Source organism: Rutidosis leptorrhynchoides, chromosome 9 (genome assembly GCF_046630445.1).
Source record: "Rutidosis leptorrhynchoides isolate AG116_Rl617_1_P2 chromosome 9, CSIRO_AGI_Rlap_v1, whole genome shotgun sequence".
Taxonomy (NCBI): Eukaryota; Viridiplantae; Streptophyta; class Magnoliopsida; order Asterales; family Asteraceae; genus Rutidosis; species Rutidosis leptorrhynchoides.
Genome location: NC_092341.1, coordinates 363,467,103 through 363,493,589, shown reverse-complemented (window position 1 = coordinate 363,493,589; position 26,487 = coordinate 363,467,103). Strand labels below are relative to the sequence as shown.

Sequence of the window (26,487 nt, the reverse complement as noted above, 5' to 3'; positions counted from 1 at the left end):
CCTAGATGCATTATTTAATAACATGTGATGTTTTGATTCCATGTTGGTCACTATATACTGTATTATTACTACTTGCATACTGGATTTTGACTTGAGTCAAAATTTTTGTTTAGAATACCATGGCTAACGGAAGATTCACACCTACCACCACCCAGATTGAGGACATGATCAACGAACGGGTCGCTGCAGCCCTAGCAGAAAGAAATCTTCAAGTTCCACCGCCACCACCACCAGTTATCCCACCCGTTCGAAATGGGTGTACTTACAAGGAATTCTAGAGCTGCAAACCGCATAACTTCAGCGGCACCGAGGGACCGGTTGGTCTCACCAGATGGTTCGAGAAACTTGAATCAGTATTCCGAGTTAGCAACTGTTCGGAGGATAATAAAACCAAGTTTGCTTCTTGCACGCTTTCTGATGGCGCGCTTACATGGTGGAATACCATGGCCCAAGCGCAAGGAATCGATGAGGCGTATGCTACGCCTTGGGAAGAGTTTAAATGTGTTATGATTGAGGAATACTGTCCGAGAACCGAGGTTCAAAAGATGGAGATTGAATTCATGCAACATAAGGCCGTAGGAAACGATCTTGACAGCTACAACCGTAGGTTTTTGGAGTTAGCGCTGATGTGTCCAACTATGGTCACCCCCGAATTCAAACGAATGGAGCGATACTTTTGGGGACTTCCTAAGTCCATCAAGGGGAATGTCACCTCATCCAAACCACTGACTGTTCCCGAAGCAATGCGCATGGCGCATACTCTCATGAATCAGATTCTTATTGATGAGCCGGAGAAGGCTAAGTTTGAGGCTGGTAGTAGCGAAAAGAGGAAATGGGACAACAACCACAACAACCACAACAACAACAACAACAGGGGGAGAAACTACGATCAAACCCCCGCCAAGAGGCACAACAACGGTGGAAACCCTAATCCCAACAACAACACCAACACCAACCCGAACTACAAAGGAACCTTACCTCAATGCAAGCGATGTTACAAACACCACACTGGGTATTGCAATGTTGTCTGTGAGAAGTGCCAACGGGCTGGGCACATCGGGAAGGACTGCAAGGTCACTACTTTGAATGGGAAGCCAAACACCAATGGGCCAAAGAAGTGCTACGAATGCGGGCAGACGGGCCATTTCAGAAACGCATGCCCCAACAAACGAAAAGATGGCGGACCACCTCGTGGACGAGCTTTTAATGTTAATGCAAGGGATGCACGCGATAACCCCGACTTGGTGACAGGTATATTCACAATCAACAATCTTTTAGCTTCTGTCTTGTTTGATACTGGTGCGGATAGAAGTTATGTATGTAGACATTTTTGCAATAAGATTAATTGGTCATTAGTCCCGTTAAAAGAAAGTATGCTTGTCGAGGTCGCAAATGGAAAACTTGAAAAGGTTGACCATATTAGTCGTGGAGCTATTACCAACATAGCTGGTGCAAATTTCGAAATTGATTTGATACCTATCAAACTGGGAAGTTTTGACGTGATCGTCGGTATGGATTGATTGAGCAAGATAAAGGCCGATATAATCTGCGGAGATAAAGCACTTCGCATACCACAAGGAGATGGCAAACCACTGGTTATCTATGGAGAGAGATGTACCTCGAAGTTGAACCTCATTAGTTGCGTGAAAGCGCAAAAGATTATGAAGAAGGGATGCTTTGCTGTCCTAGCACATGTGAAATCGGTAGAAACTGAGGTGAAGAGCGTGAACGACGTTCTAATTGTGAACAAATTTTCCGATGTCTTCCCAGAGGAATTGCCTGGATGGTCGCCGCAGAGAGCAGTAGAGTTTCAGATTGACTTAGTGCCAGGAGCTGCACCTGTAGCTCGCGCACCTTATAGACTCGCACCTTTCGAGATGCAAGAATTACAGAGTCAACTACAAGAGCTACTTGACCGAGGATTTATCCAACCAAGTTTCTCGCCTTGGGGTGCACCGGTTCTGTTTGTGAAGAAGAAGGATGGATCCTTTCGTATGTGTATCGACTACCGTGAGCTCAACAAATTGACTATCAAGAATCGGTATCCTCTTCCACGAATTGACGATCTTTTTGATCAACCACAAGGATCGAGCATTTATTCAAAGATCGATTTGCGATCCGGATATCACCAGCTGAGGGTGAAGGAAAGTGACGTGATGAAAACTGCATTCAGGACTCGTTATGGTCATTATGAGTTTCTCGTGATGCCGTTCGGTTTAACAAATGCACCTGCCGTGTTCATGGACCTCATGAATCGTGTCTGCAAGCCTTACTTGGACAAGTTTGTTATCGTCTTCATAGATGATATCCTCATCTACTCTAAGAGCGAAGAAGAACATGAGCAACACCTCCGATTAGTGCTTGAACTCTTAAGACAAGAACAACTTTACGCCAAATTCTCCAAGTGTGAATTTTGGTTGAAGGAAGTACAATTTTTGGGTCATGTTGTAAGCGACCAGGGTATCAAAGTTGATCCCGCCAAGATTGAAGCCATCAGCAAGTGGGAGACCCCCACTACTCCAACGCATATTCGCCAATTCCTAGGTCTCGCCGGTTATTACCGAAGGTTTATCGAAGGTTTCTCTCTGATTGCGCGTCCTTTGACCGCGCTAACTCACAAGGGCAAGAAGTTCATTTGGGAACCCGCACACTTATCAGCATTTCAAACTTTGAAGAAGAAGTTAACCTCCGCACCTATCCTATCACTTCCCAAAGGCAGTGACGATTTCATTGTTTATTGCGATGCTTCGAAGAGTGGTTTTGGCTGTGTACTGATGCAACGATCAAAAGTTATTGCCTATGCCTCCCGCCAATTGAAGATTCATGAGCGAAACTACACTACTCATGATCTTGAACTTGGAGCTGTTGTCTTTGCGCTTAAATTGTGGAGACACTATTTGTATGGAACTAAGAGCACTATCTTCACAGACCACAAGAGTCTTCAACACATCTTCGATCAGAAGCAACTGAATATGAGACAGCGTCGATGGATCGAGACGCTCAACGACTACGATTGTGAACTCCGTTATCACCCTGGCAAGGCCAATGTTGTAGCTGACGCTTTGAGTCAAAAGGAGAGGACGGTACCTCTTCGCGTTCGGGCTCTGAACATCACCATCCATTCGAACCTCAACAGCCAGATCAGAGTAGCCTAAGATGAGGCTCTCAAAGAGGAGAACATATCTCACGAACATTTGAACATACTTGTCTCTCGATTCGAGGTTAGGGAGTCTGGACTCCGATGTTATGCCGGAAGAATTTGGGTACCTCTTTATGGAGATCTACGGAACCTTATACTTGATGAAGCACACAAATCGAGATATTCGATTCACTCCGGTGCGGGCAAGATGTACCACGACCTTAAAGAATAGTATTGGTGGCCGAATCTTAAGAAGGACGTTGCGACTTATGTTGGTAAGTGTTTGACTTGCTCGAAGGTTAAAGCCGAGCATCAGAGACCTTCTGGGTTACTTCAGCAACTGGAGATCCCACAATGGAAGTGGGAAAGGATAACAATGGATTTCATCACCAAGCTACCAAAGCCGGTGGGCGGATACGATACTATTTAGGTTATTGTTGACCGCCTTACCAAATCTGCACACTTTCTAGCGATGAAGGAAACTGATACAATGGAGAGACTTGCTCAGTTATACATCAAAGAGGTTGTATCTCGTCACGGTGTACCTTTATCGATCATCTCAGATCGCGATCCCCGTTTTGCCTCTAGATTTTGGCGTTCTTTGCAAGAAGCCATGGGAACTCGTCTTGACATGAGTACTGCTTATCATCCTCAGACTGACGGGCAAAGTGAACGAAAGATTCAGACATTGGAGGACATGTTGCATGCATGTGTCATTGATTTTGGAAAGGCCTGGGAAAGACATTTGCCACTCGCCGAATTCTCGTACAACAACAGTTATCACTCTAGCATTAATGCTGCACCTTTTGAAGCATTGTATGGCCGTAAGTGTCGATCTCCTATTTGTTGGGCCGAAGTAGGCGAAAAGTAAATCACCGGACCCGAGGTAGTCCACGAAACCACGGAGAAGATTGCTCAGATTCAAGCTAGACTTAAGACTGCCCGTGATCGCCAAAAGAGTTATGCTGATCTTAAACGTAAAGACTTTGAATTCAACGTTGGTGATCGCGTAATGTTAAAGGTTGCACCTTGGAAAGGTGTGATTCGTTTTGGAAAACGTGGAAAGTTAAACCCACGATACATTGGTCCTTTTGAAATCTTGGAACGTGTTGGACCCGTTGCATACCGTTTGGATCTACCAGCACAATTGAGCTCAGTTCATCCTACCTTCCACGTGTCAAACTTGAAGAAGTGTCTTGCTGCACCAGAACTTATCATACCACTGGAAGAACTTACAATTGATGACAAACTCCACTTTGTGGAGGAACCTGTTGAAATTATGGATCGTGAGATCAAAACTTTGAAACGCAACAAGATTCCGATCGTCCGAGTACGATGGAATGCCAAACGAGGACCTGAGTTTACTTGGGAGCAAGAGGATCAAATGATGCGGAAGTATCCTCACCTTTTCCCGACTCCTCCATCTACCTCAGCTTAAATTTCGGGACGAAATTTTCTTTAACAGGTGGGTAATGTAACGACCCTGGAATTTCCAACATTTATTTATTAATAATTACTATTATTAATACGTGTGATTAAACGAATGTATGTTATTACATTTACATGTTGCTATGATTGCCCGTACTTGACTTTTAAGTGCCCGAAACGTCTTTGTGACACCCGGAACTTGCACGAATAATATTTTCAAGTATTATTTACATTCATGATTAATTTTATTAATCATTTTAATTAACTAAGACTATTAGTTAGTTACTTGGGCTTTATTTGGTTTAACTTGTGAATTTTTGGACTTGGGCTTGTTTATGGTTAATGGACACTTGATTTTGGGCTTACAAGCCCACCCTACATTATTAATGGACCCTTTAGCCCACTCTTTCAAGTGTAAGTATCATTTAGAACATGGAACTAGCTAGTTAAGAGATATGGAATCTAGTTATGCCTTAATCCCCATGTAACCACCCCTTTTATCCACCTTTTCAAACTTTAACAAGCATGTAACCACAAAACAACTCTATCCCCCCCTTGAGAGGCTGCTGGCCGTAGCTTTTTGTGGAAGAGGAGGGAGTCAAAATCTTTTTTTTTACTTACTACTTACTCACAAACTCTCTCATTCTCAAACACACACAAAGAACACTTGTAACTTTTCTCTCAAATTCTCTCTTTCTTGTAAGTGTTTTGAACAACTTCTTCTCTTCTTTTCTTCAAACAAAACCGAAATCTACATCTTCATCATCATCATTCTTTTATTTAAATGTTACTTGTCTTTGATTACTAGTTATTTAAGTCATGTTGTCGTTACTTATCTTCATGTTACAAGAATAAACTCACTAGTTTGATTCTTCATTTTTATCTTGTTATAACAAGAACAACAAGAACATAATCTATCTAGTTATGTTCTACCTTACTTGTTTCAAAAGATTATAAAGTTCATGTGTTGATTAAAATCATACTTGTAGTTCTTGAAATAAACTTAAAGTTTACTTTACTTAAAGATAAAACCTTGGTTGAATCTTTAAAAGTAAGAACAAACCATGAACCTTTTACTTGTTTATTTAATGTTACTTGCACTTTAATTGTATGATTTTGGTTGTTGTTGGTCAAGTACTACAAGTTAGTCTTGATCTCATATCTCTTGGAACTAAAAGATAACTTAAAGGTTCAAGAACATGTAAATAAGTTTTCTTTAAAAATAACTTTGTATACTTATGCTTGATCTAGACTTTTGGGTCTTGGATCTTCAAGATCTAACTAAAGAACTATGTTCTACATCTTAAGATCTTGATTAGTTAGTTTACTTTCAAGTTTGTAACTTGTTATTGGCTTTAAAGTTCATGTAGGTGTTAGATCTAAGACTTTGATGTAACTTTGGTTCATCAAACTTCATACAACTCTTAAGTGAGTTGTGCTTCATGTCTTAGACTTGCACTAGGGTTATGATGGTCAAGACTTGGTTAAGATGATGTAGATACATCAATGAGTTGTACACTTGAAGCTATATGCATCAAGGACGAGAACCATGATGAACATCAAGCACCAAGACCACCGGAACCCACTTAAACTTACTGTTTCTGTCCAAAACCTACTGACCTGATGTTTCTGTAACAGACCAGTAGACCTGGGATGTTCTAACCCTGATTTTTAGATAGAACTTTTCTAGTAGATAACTTTTCATATAGGACTCGTCTTAATCCGAGTTACGGTTTAGGATTTATGGCCCTCCGATCGTTACTATGTCCTTTAACGTTGTGCAGAAATTTCTGACCTACTCGCACTTAGACCGTCGCCACGGTCAAACCAAGACGAGTTTGCTTCTGTAAATTTTACCACACTTAAGGGACTCATAGACGGAGCCATGGCCACTGGTTTCACCTTAATTCAGTAAGGGTAGAGGCCGTGGTGACTGATCAAAGTCAGCCTTTGTTTTAAACTACTTTCAGGAACGAAACTTACTTTACGCCTTTTGTTAGATGATGAATGATGACGACCCTTAAGACCTTATTTACATACTTTTAAACCTATTCGGCCGATTTACTGACTTAGTACTATTTGACTTAGGTTGAGGACTTCAGACCGTTTACTTGCACACCTTTCCCGACTACTACTTTACCGCTACATATCATTGTGAGTTATAGCATTCCCTTTTTACTTTAACTTATTTTGGGAACTGAGAATACATGCGGATTTTATGTTTTACATACTAGGCACGAGTACTTAAACTTTATATATGTGTGGGTTATATAACGGCAGAAACATTCCCTTTAGCTCGGTAACGTTTAGTCATTGGTTTTTGAACCGGTGAACGCGAATCTTAGATATGGATCCATAGGGTTTGACATCCCCACTCGGGCTAGTCGCGCTAGCATTTAATGAGTGTTTAATACTTCGTAGACATACGCACTTGCCAAGTGTACTTTCAGGGGGTATAAACGTTAAGTTAGTTACCAAGTGCCCACGGTTAACATATACTTTATCATACTGTTTTGAAACGCTCTTTGTAGCACTGAAATCTCATGGCCTACCTTACATACTGTTATACTTAAACTATAGCTCACCAACCTTTGTGTTGACGTTTTTAAGCATGTATTTCTCAGGTGCTTGAGGTTGCTTCCGCTGTCTTACTTTTTGTGCTGTAGACACCCGCTGCTAAGAGTTGTCCACGCATAAACTACTTTACTTTGCATTCAAACATTCGTACTTTTGAACTATGACTTGTGACGACCATTGTGGTCACATACACTTATTATTTGCTTCTACTTAGTGAAGCATGCTTTTGAAATGTAAAACATTTGATGTCGGTTATGACATCACCTTTTTATCGTGAATGCAACTTCTTTAATTACAGCATATAGTACTTAACCTTGTAATGATCCTGTTGTTGATGATTCGTACACGATGGTTTTGTACGGGGCATCACAAAATACCTCACGATGTAATCAACTGTTGTGAATCGTTTATAATCGATATGGACTTCGTCCGAATGGATTAGGACGGGTCTTCACACGTTAATTGCTGGAATTGAAATTTGCAAGCTTAATTATTGTGAGTAGGCCTATTGAGAGTGACGTCTCTACCCATTGGCGTGATCGTCAAGGGGGTACATAATAATGATTGCCGACACCCGTACAGTGTCAGGGGTTAATGTTTAGTTCGATATTATAACTCATGGCATATTGATATTTTGATATTTTGAATTAAATCATGTGGTCTAAACCTATGTGTTAAACCTATGATGTTCACTTAACCTTTGTGTTGACATTTTAAGCATGTTTGTCTCAGGTGAAGATTAGTTTGTGTGCTGCCCTATGATGCTTAGTTAGCTGTTGCATTGAAGTCCACATATTAGACTTATCATTTGTTATTTACATATAGATTTCATTATGTAAAACATTATTATGTTTCCGCTGCAGAATAATATTCATTTGAATCCATAAATTAAGTTGAGATTTAAGGGACCAATGAGAGCGTGACATGTGGCACGAAAATCACATGTGATTGAAAAAAAAAATTCAAAACTTTTTTTTTCGAATTTTTTTTTAAAAAAAATTTTGAAATTTTTTTTTTTACGAATTTTTTTTGAATATTTCTTTACAATCACATGTGATTTACCTGCACAATCACATGTGATTAATTTTTACAATCACATGTGATTGAATTTGACATGCATAATCACATGTGATTGTAAAAAAAAAATTCAAAAAAAAAATTCGAAAAAAATTTTCGAAATTTTTTTTAATTTTTTTTCAATCACATGTGATTTCCGCGCCACATGTCGCGCTCTCATTGGTCCCTTGGTTTTCAAGCAAATTTATGGATGCAAGTGATTACAACTCTTCCGCTACAAATCAAATTTTGTTTTGTTAAAACGTCTCATTTAGAGTCTTTCTCATTTATACATACTTGTGTTGTGATATTGTGAAGTCATATTTCCCCGGCCCTATTTGGGGGTATGACAATTATTATTATTACTACTATTATTATTATTATTATTATTATTATTATTATTATTATTATTATTATTATTATTATTATTATTATTATTATTATTATTATTATTATTATTATTATTATTATTATTATTAATTATTAATGAGGTGGAGCAATTGAAACATGAAAACGAAGGAAAAGATATAATCAAAATTATTATTATTATTATTATTATTATTATTATTATTATTATTATTATTATTATTATTATTATTATTATTATTAATGATGATGTCATTATTATTTTATGTATTAATTCTACTTAATTCAAAATAAAAATAAAAATAAAAATAAAAACAAATAATAATATCGATAATATATGCATGCCGATTTTGAAAGCAATAAAGTTTTATGATTTTAAATTATATATAAAAAAACCGATAACACCATTTTAGTGATTTACATTATAAAATTAATTCTAATAAAAAAGATACAAAATCAAAACAATTAAATACTCGGAATATATAAATACCCCCATGATCACATGTACAAACTTTTTAATATATTATACAATCTTTTACAAAACAATCCATGAACACATGTACAAACTTTAAAACATATTGTACAACCTTCATATAATAATTGTATTTTAGGTTTTTAAAAAAAAAAATCAAGAGGCATTTGTTATAATTAATAATAATTATTAAAAAAATAAATACTCAATTTTTAAGCAAGCTTTATTATTATTACTATTATTATTATTTATCATAATTATAATTATAATAATAATTATAATAATAATAATAATAATAATAATAATTATTATTATTATTATTATTATTATTATTATTATTATTATTATTATTATTATTATTATTATTATTATTATTATTATTATTATTATTATTATTATTATAATAATATGAGTTCTATTTACGGGATTAATTACGTTACATATGTATCTGAATTACATGTCTTAATAAAAAATTGTAATGTAGGTTTTTATGACAAGAAAACAGTAATTGTGATGAAAATTGAAAGATGGTGGTAAGAGAATGAATGTAGTTCATTTATTATGACCAAATTAAGTACATCAATATGTTTGTAAAAACAACGACAAGTTTCTTAGTCGAAATCCGTGGTTTCACGGGTCATTAAACTAAATGACTTTAATATTTATATTCACTTAATACATAAAACATATCATTAAACAGTTTTGTTTAAATAAACCGTAATTCCACAGGTTATTTCACCAGTATAAAAATTTATCTCATTGGTTCACATATTTTTTTTTAAAGGCAAAGATTTCACTTATAAAAATATCAAGAGTACATACAACCCATAGTTAAAGAAAATATGGGCTTGTAAAACAGCACGACACTTACAATAAAAACACAACGACAATCCAAACTCTTGGAGACTAGAACAAGGAGTAGACGCGAAAAAATGAAGACTATGAAACTATCCTTTATCCTCGAGATACGTGGGATTCAAAATCCATTGAAGCCAATCAAAGTTGAGGTGCTTTGCCCGATTAGATATCCACTCGAAACTCCGAACTTGTATGTCTAATGTCTTGAAACAACATTCGAATGGTTGAGATCGAATTGCGGACGACTTCTGATTGCGATTACGCCATATTGTGTAGGCGGTTACCCATATGCATGCTTGTCCGATACTTAGTTTAGGTTATGAGGAAAGTTGGACACTACCTTTTATCAATTCATTAAGAGACGGGAAGAGGCTGCTATCAATTCCAAGCCATCTGAATACTTTGTCCCATAACTCACGAGCCAAGGTGCAATCTTGAAAGGTATGCACTATTGATTCGACATCGTTATCGCAAGTTGGGCATCTAACTGAGTCAAGATCGATATCTCTCTTATCTAATTTAGTGCGTACCGGTAATCTATTTTTCAACGTTCTCCAAATGAAAAATACATATCTTTTGTGGAAGGAGGTGAGGAGCATTTTTCAGCGTGATTATTTTAAGGTAGCATGCGTTTGTTGATGATATCCGTTAGCGTGTATGTAAAAAACTTGTCGTTGTTCTGAAGCTTCCATTTCCATGAATCAGAACCATTACCATTGTAGTTGAACCCCAAGAGAAGAGCTTTGAAAAGCTGCAATTCCGAAAGTGATCTACCCCTCGGTTGACTACTCCAATCCCATGCAAATTCCCAAGAGTTTCCCTATTTAATAAGCCTATTTGCATCAAGTACATTTGAATTTACCTCCAGCCTATAGATTCTTTTGAAACGTTCGCAAAGCAGTTGCTCTCCGATCTATAAATCCTTCCAAAACAATGTATCTTCGCCATCATTCAATACTCTGGTAAACGAGTTAGCAAAGTTTAGATCAAGTTTTGCAAAGTCTTTATTGACGTTTATAATAACCTTTCAAATTGATCCATTGTTAGACACATGATTTTGAATCCGAGAACCCAAACTCCCCTCCCGACCATAAATGCTTTTAATAACTTCTACCCAAAAAGAGTTTTTTTTCATACGAAATCGCCACCACCACTTTTCAAGTAAGGCTAAATTTTTAGCCTTTAACGACCCGAAATTTAGCCCGCCCGATTCATATGACTAAAATGTTTTCACATTTTACTCGAGATTTTTTTTGTTATCACTTGACCCGCCCCAAAAAAAATTACGTCTCAAACCTTCAAGCAAGTTGATAACACCCGATGGAGCGCGGAAGAGGGAGAAAACGTACAACGGGAGACTCTGAAGTACCGACTCTATAATGGTGAGACGGCCACCATAAGATATCGATTTCGACTTCCAATCCGACAACCGTTTTTTGAATTATAATCGTATCCCAATCCTTAATTTCTTTTCATTTTGCGGGTAGACCGAGGTAAGTGAACAAGAGTGAGCCGGTACTACATCCCATAGTCGCGGCCAATTCATTAACAGAGAATCCGAGTCCATAGAGACAACTTTTTGCAAAATTGACTTTTAGGCCAGAAATAATTTCATTAGGTATTTCGCGTTTCTTTTACTCCATTCACCAAAGAAGATGGTGTCGTCCGCATATTGCAAATGAGAAACGATCACATATTACGTTGTATAACACGTAATTTTATAAAAATTATTATTAATATTTTACAAAAACTTTCTTAGTCTAGCATTTTCCATCGATTAATCGGGTTTGCAGTGAAATAAAAAGACATAACGAGATTTCCTTTATAACAAATTAAAATGTCTTATTCACTCAAACATGATGTCTATTTTATTTCTTTTATCATTTTTAACGTTCCATACACACATAAAAGAGTCATTTACCTGCCTTTTACACATGTTGTATGTCAATGATAGATGACTGTGACGTCTTACAATTAAAAGTGATAAAAAAAACACTAACAAAAGTTCCCCACCTCGATGGTCATTACGACCATTGGAGTGAACTCGTGAAAAATATGCTTCGTACAAAAGGTCTATGAAAAATAGGAGTATGGATTCACCGAGCCAAAGGTTGGTTTTGTATTAAACGAAGTTTAGCAGAAATAACTAGATAGTGTTTAACGTGTTTTTCATTATAGCACTATTTAGTTGTTTTTGCTGAGTTTCGTTCAACACAACACCAACACGAATCCCTACTTCACTATATGCAATAGACGTTTTAGAAGAATGTTTTCAATGAGTCAACTTCAATGACGTAATGACCAACAAAGTGGAAAAATTGTGTTAGTGTTTTTAATCACTTATTTTCTTGCGAATTGCAAAGTAGTTTCTTCTTCAATTGGCATAAACTCCTTGCCTTTTCTTGTTATTAATACTCGTATTTAAATAGGATTAAATTAAATGATAGGAGTAACAAATAATGAGAAAAACTTGCCGCTAATTGTTTGTGACGTTAAGTGGCTCAATAACAATTCAAACAAACGAATAACTAGCAACTACTCATAACAAACTCCGGTAAATCAGGACATTTTAATGACTCGATCTTTATCTTTATTTTAACAAAATGACTCATAACCACTCAATTAACCGATTATTGATATGCAGTTAACCGATACCTAAGGGGTTTTTTGTTTCTCATTAACCAACATGTTAATTATGATTAATTTTCTCTCTTAACCAACCCTTACAGCCATATATGACTTCCTGTTCGCAAATAAAAACTTGATTGATCTCATCACGCAGAGAATTTAATAGTGCAAGATTACGACTCCCAATTTCTTCTCTAGACCACACCCATTGCCAATCTCCATTAACCCATTTATCTGCGACTGAGTCATTATTATTTACGTCTAGATGGAATAAACGATTATACCGAGAAGCTAAACATGAATCACCGGACCAAAGATCATGCCAAAATTTCACACTCCTCCCATTTCCCACATCCATACGAATGAGATTGGGAGGCAACAAATTATCGTCGACAGTTTTAGAACATAAGCGAACAATCGATGTCCAAATGGAATTACCTTCCGTCTTATTGAAAACGTTACCATGAATCGACTTAATAATTGAAACCCACATCTCGGCCGAATTAACAAAATAGCGCCATTTCCACTTATGAATCAAAGCGAGGTTAAAAGCTTTCAGACTTCCAACATTTAGCCCGCCACGATCAAAAGAAGATAAAATGGGTGTTTTCTCCAGCTTCGGATGGTTTATTCTCGTGAAGAAAACATGAAATATTATAGATGGCAGAAACCTTATGACTTCGAACACTTCTACGGTTTGGTTTAAATTTATCCCCCGAAAAGTGAATGTTTTTTTGTGGAGGTTTAGACTGAATGCTCTCCCCTTGCGTTGGAATCTCTCCGCGAAAGGTATAGAGATTAATTCGATCGTGTGTCCGGTTTGTAACAACGGTGTGGAGGATCTTTCGCATCTGTTTTTTGAGTGTTCGTTTGCCTTGGATATATGGTATAAGTCTCGACTTTGGATGGATTGTGGGTTTCCTAGCTTGCATTCGTGGGACGATTTTATTTCATGGTTTGATGCGTCTTCTTTTGCTACCGGGATGAAAGACAAAGTTATTGGGATCGTGGTCACCATTTTATGGGCTCTTTGGCGATTCAGGAACGTCATCGTGTTTAACGAAAGTTTTTCTATTAGAAGTAGCCTTTTTGATGTTATTAGATTACTTTCTTTCCGTTGGCTTAAAAACAGAGGTCATAGAGTTTCAAATTGGAACACTTGGCTCTCTGTTCCTTTGTAATTTATCCTTTAGCTCCTTGCTAGGGATCGTGTTTATATATATATATATATATATATATATATATATATATATATATATATATATATATATATATATATATATATATATATATATATATATATACTAGATTTTAAGAGCCCGTGCGTTGCACGTCAGCTCTAAAAATTAATTTTCGTAATCGTTATTATTTGTACAACATTGTTTGTTATTATTAACAGTTTAATGACGAAACACTTCATAAACTTGCAACATTCTTAATAAATAACTTTATGGTGAAATAAAGAGTACCTCAGGAGCCAGCCATCCATCAGTTCTAGTCTGATAGGGTCATCAAGTCCCACATGCCACATATTGACCAGGTATTTACATTATGATCCGCCAGTTAGAAGCTTGGTCACCATAAACATACCGGTGCGTTGCAAGATTTTCTAAACTGTGATCATATAGAATAAATTGACTTAACAAAACCAGTTGCTTTAAAGACTTAATCAAAACCAAATGCTATGTGGGTGATTTAAAGCTCTTTTCTTTATTCATTCAAGAAAACAATCAACCACATGATGTGATTTTGGAATTTAGCATTCATCAAACAAAACATCTATCAAAATCAAATTACAAAAATCATAAACCAATACGATAAATCAAACACCTTAAATTGTAGAAAAATCAAACATTAAATCATAAGTTTATAGGTCTTCGTCACAAGATCAACAGCCATGGAAGTTGAACCAAGAATTTGTGAACACGTATGGATACAACCATATGATTTTCTTCTTACAGCAGTAGACAAAGTCAAAGTCAGTTATAGCTTGGTATACTTGAAAGTTTCAATTTCAACACTTAATAATAGTATACACACATCTTTGTAACAACCTGCAAATAAGTATATACAAAATGGAATCCATGTACAATTTTAGAATCCTTAAATAAATGGAATTATAGACCTAAAAATGAATAAAAAAAGGCAAAAAAGAATGACATAACCCGTAATTGATACCTTAGGGTTAATCACATATAGTTCCGGTATTATGTCAGCACAATAAATTAGCACTCAACGGAGACCATAGCATGTAATCTAGATCTCAAGTTAAAATTCCGTAAAATAATGGATATTAATAAGTCCACAGTCACACCACTAAGAACGCACAAAACGTAGCTAAGATCTATAACTCGTGATTTACAACATCTACTTGTAAGAACACTTTAAACATAAAATCCAATCTACAATTTCGTGAGGTGAGGATCCTACCGCTGCCTCCCAGGTTTATTATACAAACGTTACATATAAACTATTTAGGTTGATTATACGAATTCCTTAAAGAAATAAATAAATAACTTTAAAAAGATAGTTACAAAGTAAAAATACAAAAGAAATAGACACTTGATTCGCATAATAGCAAACAAAGAGTTCAAAACTACCTAACTTATTGTAATAATGATTTGTGCACTATCATCTTACACAAAAACATTTACATGGTCTTTCCTATGAAACCGGGTCAAGTTGCATCAAATTACGGTATAAAGTCGTTTACGATAAAAAGTCTCGAAATCAAATGGTGAAATCTGATCGATACGGTATTCCGATGTTAAAAGTCTTGAAACCGGTTCAAGTTGCATCAAATTAGTACCCAACAAATTTTACACAAAGAAAACTCCAATGTGAAACCAATGAAAACAAAAAGAGTCAGTATATGTAGAGCACCTTTGTTTGTGTTCCTTGTACACCTTTGTTTACAACAACAACAAAACCCAATACCACTTGAGTGGTGTATGGGGGAGGTGAGATGTAGACAATCCTTCCCCTACCCTAGAATAAAAACAGGTCATTTCACCACCCAGAAAAGTAGAGAAAGTCATCCTTGTACAAATATTCTGCATATATTCTGCACATAATATAGGAACACCATAAAGTGATTTGATAATATGGATAAGTAACACACAAATAAACATAACAGTTTGTAAGCAAAAATAAATACGGAGTACCTACTATAGTACTTGATCTGATTATGATCCCTTCACAAAGCCCAATTATTTGCAGTATAAAATCTGATTATGATCCCTTCATAACAACTGACTCATTGTATCTATAAGGTCATTACAATATAAAATCCTTTTTGTATGCGCCACATAGACCACAGAGTAACTCTTAACCCAAATAGAAACGGCATTGCATGAAGAGTCAAATAACATGTTATATATACTTATTTGGCATAGTTTACTTTTAAGTCAACAAAAGTCGTTGATATGGTTTTCACTGAACCCTAATGTATGCAACTGCACACAGTAGATCATAACTAAGATAAAAACAGCATAGCATGATTATGGATGATCTATGATCAGCATATAAAAAGTCAACCAAAGTCTTCTACTGATTTTCTGCTAAACCCTAATGTATGCAAGTTCATGCAATCCTTTGTGTATGCGCAACATAGATCATAGAGTAACTCTTAACCCAAATAGAAGCAGTATAGTAGGCATTTAAAAGGCTTACAATTGTAAAAAGTGTCTGTATATGCATTACATTAACATACTGAAACAATCAGCATCACATATTAAGTCAACAAAAGTGTTCGACTTCTTTTTCACTAAACCCTAATATATGTAACGGCACACAATAGGTCTTAACTCGAATTAACACAACATAGCATGAATGTGGTTAATCTGCAATTCATTGCTCAAAGTGTAACTGGTTTCAAATGCGTGACATACATCAAGTACAAACTGCATTGTCTTAGTATATTGTAGGTCAGTTAGCGTCAGATAGAAACTCTCATTTGCTTAGGATTATCGTTTCAAATAAAACATTTGCATAAAGTCTAATAATAAATAGGTAGCAACATGTTAGTAGGGTAGCTCGTTCTGCGACGAAGTACGGTATCATAGTAATCGCAATAATCGTTTTTATGAAAGAGTAATTTGGGAAACAACTAACAAATATTGTACATGCATCTTGTAGTAAGTATTAAATGGTAATTGAAACGGGTAAGAGAAATGTTATTAAAAACTGCAATAGCAGATAATGCACAGGTAACGAAAAGTTTATGCGAATAGGGGTATCATAACGGATAGTACATCAGCAATTAATTCAGTAAATGTGTTGAAATACGAACATTCAGAATTTATGATGCGTGTCAATGAATTGAGTTTTCCATTAAATTGTGAGCTTCAACATTGCTATCAGTAACATATTAAACCGAAACAAAGCTACTACAAGTAGGTAACCTTTTTTTGGCTTACCAATTTGTCGACTAACATGCAACAGGTATGTTCAGCAAAAATACAAACCGCAATACCATGTATGCAAGAATTTCATGCATCTTGCGTTCAACACGTATATCATTCGAAACAACAACTGCAGCTACACAATTAAACCGACTTAACCACAATTAAAATACATATAACTTAAGAGAAAACAAAACAACATAACAATTGCATCAGCCTAAAGGAGGTACCTTGGTTCCCTCAATTTGACGAATGTGTATTGTGAGAGCATCAGCCACGATATGACAGGGATGATTATAGTAGGTCAGGCCATTGATAACAGGTACTCATAGAGATAAAAAAAAATATATAACCCAGTTGTGTTAAAATGGATCATCTCAGAATGTATTTAAAACATAAAAACAAAACCAAAACAACGTTTGATACAGAAACAGATAAAGAAATAGTGAAAATGCCATGTATTGCTTGTCCATGATGTTATTTGGATTCAATAAAACTATGTCAAGGATGTTAACTTTTATCTTCATTAGTTGGTTAGTTCTCTAATGTGGGTGTAGAAATTGTTGAATCCAAATAACAACAGGTACATACCTGGATGTTGTCGGATATTTTCGTGACGGGTTGTTGTAATGGAATTGAAATATGTCACTCTTTCCTCCGATTGCATGTATTGCTGGTGGACTATCCTCTTCATCACGCAAAGCAATAGCACTATATGAATCACAACCCTGCATAGACTGACGACAATGATATCATCAGTTACAAAGATGGAAGCCAATACCCTAAAACACATAGAAAAATTAAAAAAAAAAAAAAAAAAAAAAAAAAAGTAGAAACAGGTAGAAGGACAAAAATCAAAACAGTATAAACACTGATAAATACAAACCTTAAAAAAATTCAAATGCTCTATAACACAAGTGATCTAGCCCGAATATGTTCAATGTCCTTATAATTCTAATCCAAAATTATCTATTTTGATCTGGACTGCTCACTTACTCCACCATAAAACTGCCTCTTTTGTCACAGATGAATACCAAAACCTTAAATTATCTAATTTATCTTGCAAAAAGTGACTAAAATACCTTAAATTAAACATTATTGTATGATTAATAAAAAAATCCTAAAAGTAAACTGTAATTGACATAAAAGGAGCAAAGATGGCAGCAGTTAAAGGAACAATCGAATCGTTCCTTTAAATGTTGAAAAATCGTTCCAGGCGAATCTATACACATATTACAATCCGTTAATTGTTATGCAGGTTAATAATTGGCCGATTCCTGTAAATCCTTTGTTGAAGAACTCGATTCCTGCAAAACATAAACTGATTAACTAAATGCAGGACCTCGCGAGTAAAAAAAAAAAACTGGGTATATTATAGAAAAGTTATACCGTATTTTGGGAAAAATTCGACCGGATTAATTATTGTAACCTGCGTTCTCTATTACGACGGCATGAGGCCGTAGTCGACGGGTCGAGGGATTTTTTTTTATTTATTATTTTGAAGATAGAGGGTTAGGGTTGGTTTTTTCGGCGTATTGGATTTACAGGGGATGGATCGGAGAGGAGCATTAGGAGAAGAAACATTAGGTTTTTCTGCATCGTGTGTTTTGATTGTCTGTGTTAAGATGCCAGCATGGATAATAAGTAGATTAATTAATATTAATTGTGATTAAGTATAAGATTTACACGTCACCAAAAGTGATTAAGGGGTAATTAAAGACTGACACGTTGGATTATATTTCACGCATCGTGTGTTTTGATTGTCTGTGTTAAGATGCCAACATGGATAATAAGTAGATTAATTAATATTAATTGTGATTAAGTATAAGATTTACACGTCAGTAAAAGTGATTAAGGGGTAATTAAAGACTGACACGTTGAATTATATTTCACGCATCGTGTGTTTTGATTGTCTGTGTTAAGATGCCAGCATGGATAATAAGTAGATTAATTAATATTAATTGTGATTAAGTATAAGATTTACACGTCAGCAAAAGTGATTAAGGGATAATTAAAGACTGACACGTTGGATTATATTTCACGATTTATATATGTTTATTATATTATTATTATTATTATTATTATTATTATTATAGATAGATTATAGATATAGATATTTGTTGTTGCCGTTAAAAAAAAAAAAAAAACCCAATAAGGGGACACATTAATTTGTTTATAAAATGGGGAAAGTAGCGCTTCTTTTTACACAATAACACATTTTTAATTTTTTTTATTGCTAAAGGGTAATGTGAATTAAGCTTTTTAACTCTATGCACGTACCCCACAAAAGGTACTCATATTGTAATGGGAATAAAGAGAGATATATGATCATATATGCACAAGTATTTGACCAAAAAGATTGGGGATTTCAATGTCGTAAAACAAACGGATTATGCTTATGCTCTATCGCCTATCGACATTCAAGATTTAAGCTCGTTTTCATTACTTTATTTCTATGTGGTCTAGAGATCTAACAAATGACTTTAGTTCGGTTACAATACCCAAAGGGAAAAAAAAATAATCAATTATAAATTATTATTGTCGTAACAAGCTATCATTATGTCACAACTAAATAAATAAATAATGTGGTAAGCTAGATCAAATTATTTGGTAAGATCTAATTGTGAACACTCTAAGACATATGCTGAAAAGTATTACGTATGATACAAGATGTTTTATGTGTGGACGTGTAGTGAAGAATTTTTTTTATGGACAAACCGTTAGAAGATTAAAAAAGTAATATACTCAGTAATAGATTAACATGTAATACACTGATAAATTCTATTGTAGGGGCGACTGACTTTAGTTGTCCTATACACAAAATCCACCAAATTTACTCTACTTAGACTACTGGTTACGTAAGTATACCCACAACGCGGGATCCTTGTTGGCACACCACCAACGCCCCAAATTTCTTGTTGTGGGTCGTGGCCGAGCAACGTTTCTCGAGCGTGAGTTAGTTTCCCACGGCTAAATCAAACGTGCGCCGGGGTGATGTGCCATCATTTAATTGGTTGGCTTTTCCTTTTAGTTTTAATATATTAGTATTATTTTTATCCTTTTTTTATTAAATCTATCATTCATATTTTACCACACCTCTCACACACTACCATAACACAACACTTTCAACTCATATTGCCACGTCGTCATCACAAAAACACACACATCAACTCACATCACTAACCCACACCACCAATTCACACCCTTCCAATAACGAATAGTCTTAGGTGTAAGGCCTAATAAGATACTACTAAATTCTGAAGAGTTCTTTTAATCATAACCTTTGTGACTATGTTTAAAACAACTATTTATGCATGATTATTTGTAAAAAAAAAAGTTAGTAAGTGGCTTATTAAGAAGTTAGTAGGGTAGTTACTATCAAGTTACAAGTCAGTTGAGCATCTCTTTAAGATCTCAAAGATAGCTTTTGGGGTTAGAAAAATTCAAATTTTAATCATGCCTGCTTAAGTAAACGCCCTTAGATGATTTTGATTTTACGAATGTGCCCTTAGAGATTTGCTAGTTTACATAATGGTAGTTTTATGAGCTAGAAATAAAAAATGGAAGACTCCATAGTGGGTGGTGAATAACACTTGGAAGCTCAGATCTCAACAATAGGTTAGTGGCATGTAAATAGATATAAATATATGTTTTACATACATCCAACACTCCCTTTGACCATACTTTTTTCTGTATTGAGATTGAGGACTATGAGAAGAATATAAGCATATTTACAAACTGACATGCCCCATAGCCATAGAGAAAAGTTAACTGTTTTGTATATACTCAAATTTTAAAATAATACTACAGTAATTGTTTTTTTTTTCTTTCAAAAACTATATATTATTCTCCGTAACATCCGTTTAACAATGTTATTATCAGTTGGTTTCGTGAATAGCCTTTTCGTTTAATTAACTATAATAAATAATAAATAATAATAATAATAATATATATGTGCCAAACATTACTAATCAAAATTTTAGCATATCACATAAGTAATGTCGTTTTGTCTGAAAACGTACATATGAATTATGATATGTTTGCTACATACTTTAAATATAATATTAGATATTAGATATTAGATATATACATATTATTACATATTTGATGTAGAAGATTCATTATATCTTCAATGGGAAGTGATCCTCACACACCACTTTTTGATTTATGTATACATAATTACCTATTTACCCTTAATTATACTTACAATAATAATATAAGTTCTAACTCCCTAGATTAACTGAGAGTTTATGAGACAAAAGTGTAAATGGATCAAAAAGTAATGTATGAGAATCACTTCTCATCTTGAATTCATAGAAGAAGAGTTACTTTTTTTTTTTTTTTTGACAAAAATATTAATATGTATATATATAAAAGAACCAAGGTTCCGGTGGAGCTACAATAAGCAGATCAAAACGATCTATAAACTGGAGTACTTGGTCACAGACTACCAAAACTCCATGACACTCACCCTATTCGTTCTAAACACACTGAACGACAACATTAAATACAGAGTGAGCACTATATGAATTACGATTGAAATGCCAAACAACAACGACAACCACCTTACCTAAGCCTAATACAGACACATAAACCCGGTCCCGAATCCAACCCCGCATCATCATCCTCAGAAACCGCCAATCCAAACCATTCACTGGGCAACCCAAGAACACCTAACCCGAGGCCTATTTACCGAAGTCAACAAAGTCGACAGCGCCGACAACAACATCAAGCCCACTAAAGACCCGACGACGGGAAAAATGGAATGAATGACCCAAACCAGCCGCAACAAATCAGAACCAAACGCAGAACCAAACCATATAGGAACCATTCATCTTCGCCAAATTTTCTAAGGACATTTACAAACCCGCAAACACCGGCTAACTAGCAGCAGTCGTTACCACTAATTGACGCCACCTAGACCCACCTTGAGCAGTTTACAGCCGCGAGCAACCAACCATGGCCGCCAGCAACCGCCAACCACCCACAATAGCGTCGACAGCGGCCGTACCAACAGAGTCATCGGGCTTCAACACACAAACACAAAACCGTGACTGAAGAAGAGTTACTTTGTACATTAAGTAGGTGCGTTTTTAATACGCAGTCAAACTAAAAAACAGTAGTCATGCTTTTAAAACGTGACTGTATCTATTGAACGTTAAATTAAATACGAGAGAAAAGATCAAACATTGAATTAAATGTCACTGTTAAATATTTTTTTATATATATATACGGAAAGATGGTAAAGAATCGGAAGTGAGTACGTGACTAAGTTTGTCACTGAAATAATATATTCTGATAGGTTATGTAACATTGCACCTTATTTTACAATTGGATACAGTGAATTATACCATCAAAGAAAATTGAGAAAAAGAGTATCTTAGACCACTTGTGTTTTCAGTGTGAGATAATTCATTTTTTTTTTTTTTTTTTTTGAAGAAAAACAAATAAAATTTTATTGATAATATTGAAATTTACAATAGGCCCTATAAAATCTATACATATATGTAAGTGGAAGAATATAATGACGAAAAAAGCCTTCAAGACATGAAAACCATAAACGCTGCGGAACTTGAAAAGACAAGCTGGGGCGAGACAACCGACAGTATCGCAGTGCGATGACAAAGTAGGCTGCAACTACCTATTTAACCAAGTGAAAATGAACCTCCTACAACTCTCCCCCAATGTGTTACACTTAACGGAAGTTCGTCAAGGAGTTATGCGACGTTTGTAGCACTGTTATTTTTTATTTTTTATTTTTTTTGGCAAAAATAACGAAAACATTAAACTTAGCCTTTTCATCGGAAGATGAAAAAGACAAACAAAGATACAAAGTCGTGCAAAACGCTCCATGAATAACTAAATTAAATCACATATAAATAATGATGTAAATTAATTTTACAATACATTTTTCTTTCACTTGTGCACCTCATACCTAACTTTAAAAATAAAATTTTGTTTTTCATTTATGTATGCACTATTATTATATGAACATTCAAACAATTTATATTTTTCCATATATAAAATAATAATTTACAATTTAATATACAATTTTTTATTTTTAACTTTTGTTTATATAAATACTAAATAATATATAATATAAGGTTAAAGTTATAAATCAGTTATTTGCTTTCATTTGTTCCGATATAAGCTATAAAAAAAATACTAGTGCATGTCTAAACTTATTGTTCACGTGTTATTATAAACATATAAAATTTTACGTGATAAATTTATGTCAAGTTGATGTGGAAATGACTTTGTGCGTACGTCCCATCTTGGTGGAATTTTACCGACGAAGAATGAAGTTAGTAAAATTGTGAGTAATTTTTTTTATAAACTTACCAAAAAAAAGTTAAAATTTCTGAGTTGAATAACATTATTTTTAACAAATCGTTCTTCTTTTTCTTTATATCTCTTCTTCTTAGTAATCCCCCAAAAAAAAAAAAACAGCCACACATAAAGTTTTTAAAATGCTAAATAATTAGTTTTACAGGTCACTTTTTGTTTACATTAGTATACATTTTGAAGTTTATGATCTACACTGATTTTTTTTAGAATATATAACCAACATCAAAATAATACTAATAATATATAATCTATTTGTAACTTCAACTCGATAATATATCCAGTTAATTTGTTTAAAAAAAAATCTAATTAAGAAATCTCATGTTGATTTTTATGACATGTTTACTTTTCGCTTAATGATCTATTTCTTATATGACTTAATTAATTCAGCAAGTAAAATTCTTATTTCAATCTACAACACTTCATAGATAATAACTAAAAATATCTTTTATTTCAATCTACAACTAGTATCTACATCTACATGCAATACTGTAAAAAATCCGATTACTCCTGATTAATCTCCGATTAGTCATTTTGTTCCGATTTTTTAAAACCCGTTTTCTTAATCAGTCAACATGGATTGATGGGTCAAAATCGAATTTGATAATCAAAGTCGGTTAAAGTCAAAATTAGTCAACATTTTAACATACATTTAAACAAAATGAATAATTCAAAGCAATTATTTTAAAATTTATGTTAATGTTTACTGCTTTCTTTTATATTTACACACATAATTTTCAAATTTAATAATTAAATGTTTTAATTACAATCCGATTACTAATTCCAAAGTTCGGACTTATTAATTCCTCGAAAAAGAGTTACATGTGCTACATATAAATACCGCAAAATATCAACCCCATTCCTACCCATCATCCTCTACATAACATAAACCGCATTATTTGCAATAATTTTTTTAAACTCAATTTCCATTTTATTATTCGTACAACAAACTCCCTCTGTTTTAGCATTATTCTTTGAAATTTTCTGCATCTTTTAAGCTATTCCTATATTTTCATTTATCATTAGCTCGTTGAATCAATAACATAACACTTCAGTACAAAAAAACATCTTTTTTTTTTGGTCTTTGAAGATTTTGAAATGATACCCAACATTGATTTCTTAGCATCAAGTTTACTGTGTGTAGAAGATAATAACTGTTTATGTTATGATGATGAAGATTATGATTTTGATAATAATCGAAGTTACACTTTTGTTAATCATTTTAAAACAGAGCACTCTGTTCTTGATATCCCTTTGCAAACTGATGAGTGTTTAAATTTGTTGATTGAAAAAGAATGTGAACAATTTGATGCATTTATTGATTATTTATATAAACTGAAAAATGGGAAATTGGATCTGGTTGCAAGACAAGAAGCTATTGATTGGATTACAATGGTTTGTGCTTTAGCATTTAATTGACTTTTTGTTTGAGCTATTATTCATATATATATATATATATATATATATATATATATATATATATATATATATATATATATATATCACTACATATCATTTTGGGATTTTTATAAGTTGCTAATGTTCTTTAATGATGTATTGTACATAGGTTCATGCTCATTTCAATTTCAGACCTTTGAGTGCAATTTTAGCAATAAATTACTTGGACAGATTTCTTGCTGTTTATGAATTGCCTGTGAGTTGTCATTTTTTTTTCTTCATAATTTATGCTTGATTTGTCAATTTATTCCTTAAATTGTTAACTATAATGAATTAATCCTTTTATGGTGTTTATTAATATAAGGCCAAAGATTGGATGATGCAATTGCTAGCTGTCGCATGTTTATCATTGGCAGCAAAAATTGAAGAGACTGAAGTACCCCTTGTATTAGATTTGCAGGTCAAGATTCTTCTTTGACTAAAGTTGTTGACATTCTTTGTGGGGTCAGATTAAATTTGACAATGAAGTTGGATTCATGATTGAATATGTAGGTTGGTGGAGCAAGATTTATATTTGAAGCAAAAACCATTCAGAAAATGGAGTTGCTTGTGCTGACCACATTGAAATGGAGGATGCAGGCAGTTACTCCATTCTCATTTCTTGATGATTTTCTTGCGAAAGTCAATGGCGGTCAACCCACTTCAAAATCTTTGATTTTGACATCAACCCAACTCATTCTAGGATTAATTAAAGGTAAGATAGAAATATTTTGTTTGATCCCATAAATTATGTTTTATACTTTTTCATGAGGGTTAAATTTTTGAATATGATAATTTAGGGATTGAGTTCTTAGAATTTAAACCTTCTGAGATAGCAGCAGCAGTGGCAATTCATGTGGTGGGAATGGGATCATCTAAAATGTCTGCTCTTTTTCAATATGTTAGAAAGGTAATGAGTGAATTAATGATCCATATATGTTGTAAACTATGTATCTTTATTTGTACATTGAACATTGAACATCAAAGTTATATAAAGTCTTTATAGATCAAAATTATTTAGCTTAAATTTTAGTAAAGATCAAGTCTTGAAAGATAAATTCTGCAAGAAAACAGAAAGGCAAAATCCAAAACAAGTGATAAGTAGACTTGTATTATAGGAGTATGCAGTTTGATGTTTCACATTTTGGGATTTTATCATGAAGGAAATAACTTCACTTCAATAGTAGTAGTATTAATTGAATGCTCTTGTTTTATCATGATTTTGCAGGAGAGTGTTCTTAAATGCTTAGAACTGTTAAAAGAGTTAAATGGTGATTGTACAAGGAGCTTAATGAGTGGTACATTTACATCAATGCCAAAGAGTCCAATTGGTGTGTTGGAGGCTGCATGTTTTAGCAGTAAAACTGATGATTCTACTAAAAGGAGGAGACTCAACAATACATCCTTTGAGTTAAAGATTTAGCTTCACATTTGGTGATTGAATTTTATTTTCCTTGATAAGTTTTTTATATTATTAATTTTTTGGTAGGATAAGTATCAGTGTGCCTATTATTAGTGATATTTCCCTAAAGGAAAAAAAAATATGATGGGCTGTTAAATATTAGACTTCTTAACAGCTTTGGGGAACAGAGTTAGGGTAACGTTGTAAAAGAAAAATGAAAATTTATACATTCTATTATTGATTTTTTAGTAGATAATATGGTTCTTGTACAACTTACATTTTGATTTAATTACTATGACCTAGATACAGTAATTGTATTGTCGATAAGGACGGGGAAATCGTTTGTATATAAAGCTGTACGTAATATTAATTCAGG

General features: G+C 34.2%; 2 protein-coding genes across 2 annotated transcripts; both read left to right on the top strand.

Annotated features, from left to right (window-relative positions):
- The first annotated feature begins 13,198 nt into the window (after window positions 1–13,198).
- On the top strand, window positions 13,199–13,705 carry LOC139869264 (uncharacterized). The gene has a single exon (XM_071857580.1). It carries the CDS (start codon window positions 13,199–13,201, stop codon window positions 13,703–13,705), a length of 507 nt encoding a protein of 168 aa, XP_071713681.1.
- A 10,665-nt stretch (window positions 13,706–24,370) lies between these two features.
- LOC139867163 (cyclin-D4-1-like) lies at window positions 24,371–26,132 on the top strand. Its single transcript, XM_071855496.1, has 6 exons — window positions 24,371–24,667; window positions 24,840–24,926; window positions 25,035–25,130; window positions 25,223–25,424; window positions 25,510–25,619; window positions 25,938–26,132. The coding sequence occupies exons 1-6, from the start codon at window positions 24,371–24,373 to the stop codon at window positions 26,130–26,132; spliced, it is 987 nt and encodes a 328-aa protein (XP_071711597.1).
- The last annotated feature ends 355 nt before the right edge of the window (window positions 26,133–26,487 follow it).

What these genes read in the sequence shown, in the direction of transcription:
- LOC139869264 (XM_071857580.1), top strand. Translation starts at nt 13,199, where the DNA reads ATGACTTCGAACACTTCTACGGTTTGGTTTAAATTTATCCCCCGAAAA.
- LOC139867163 (XM_071855496.1), top strand. Translation starts at nt 24,371, where the DNA reads ATGATACCCAACATTGATTTCTTAGCATCAAGTTTACTGTGTGTAGAA. An exon ending in CCCTTGTATTAGATTTGCAG is followed by an intron (nt 25,131 to 25,222) that starts GTCAAGATTCTT and finishes TTGAATATGTAG; the next exon opens with GTTGGTGGAGCAAGATTTAT. An exon ending in TTTTTCAATATGTTAGAAAG is followed by an intron (nt 25,620 to 25,937) that starts GTAATGAGTGAA and finishes ATGATTTTGCAG; the next exon opens with GAGAGTGTTCTTAAATGCTT.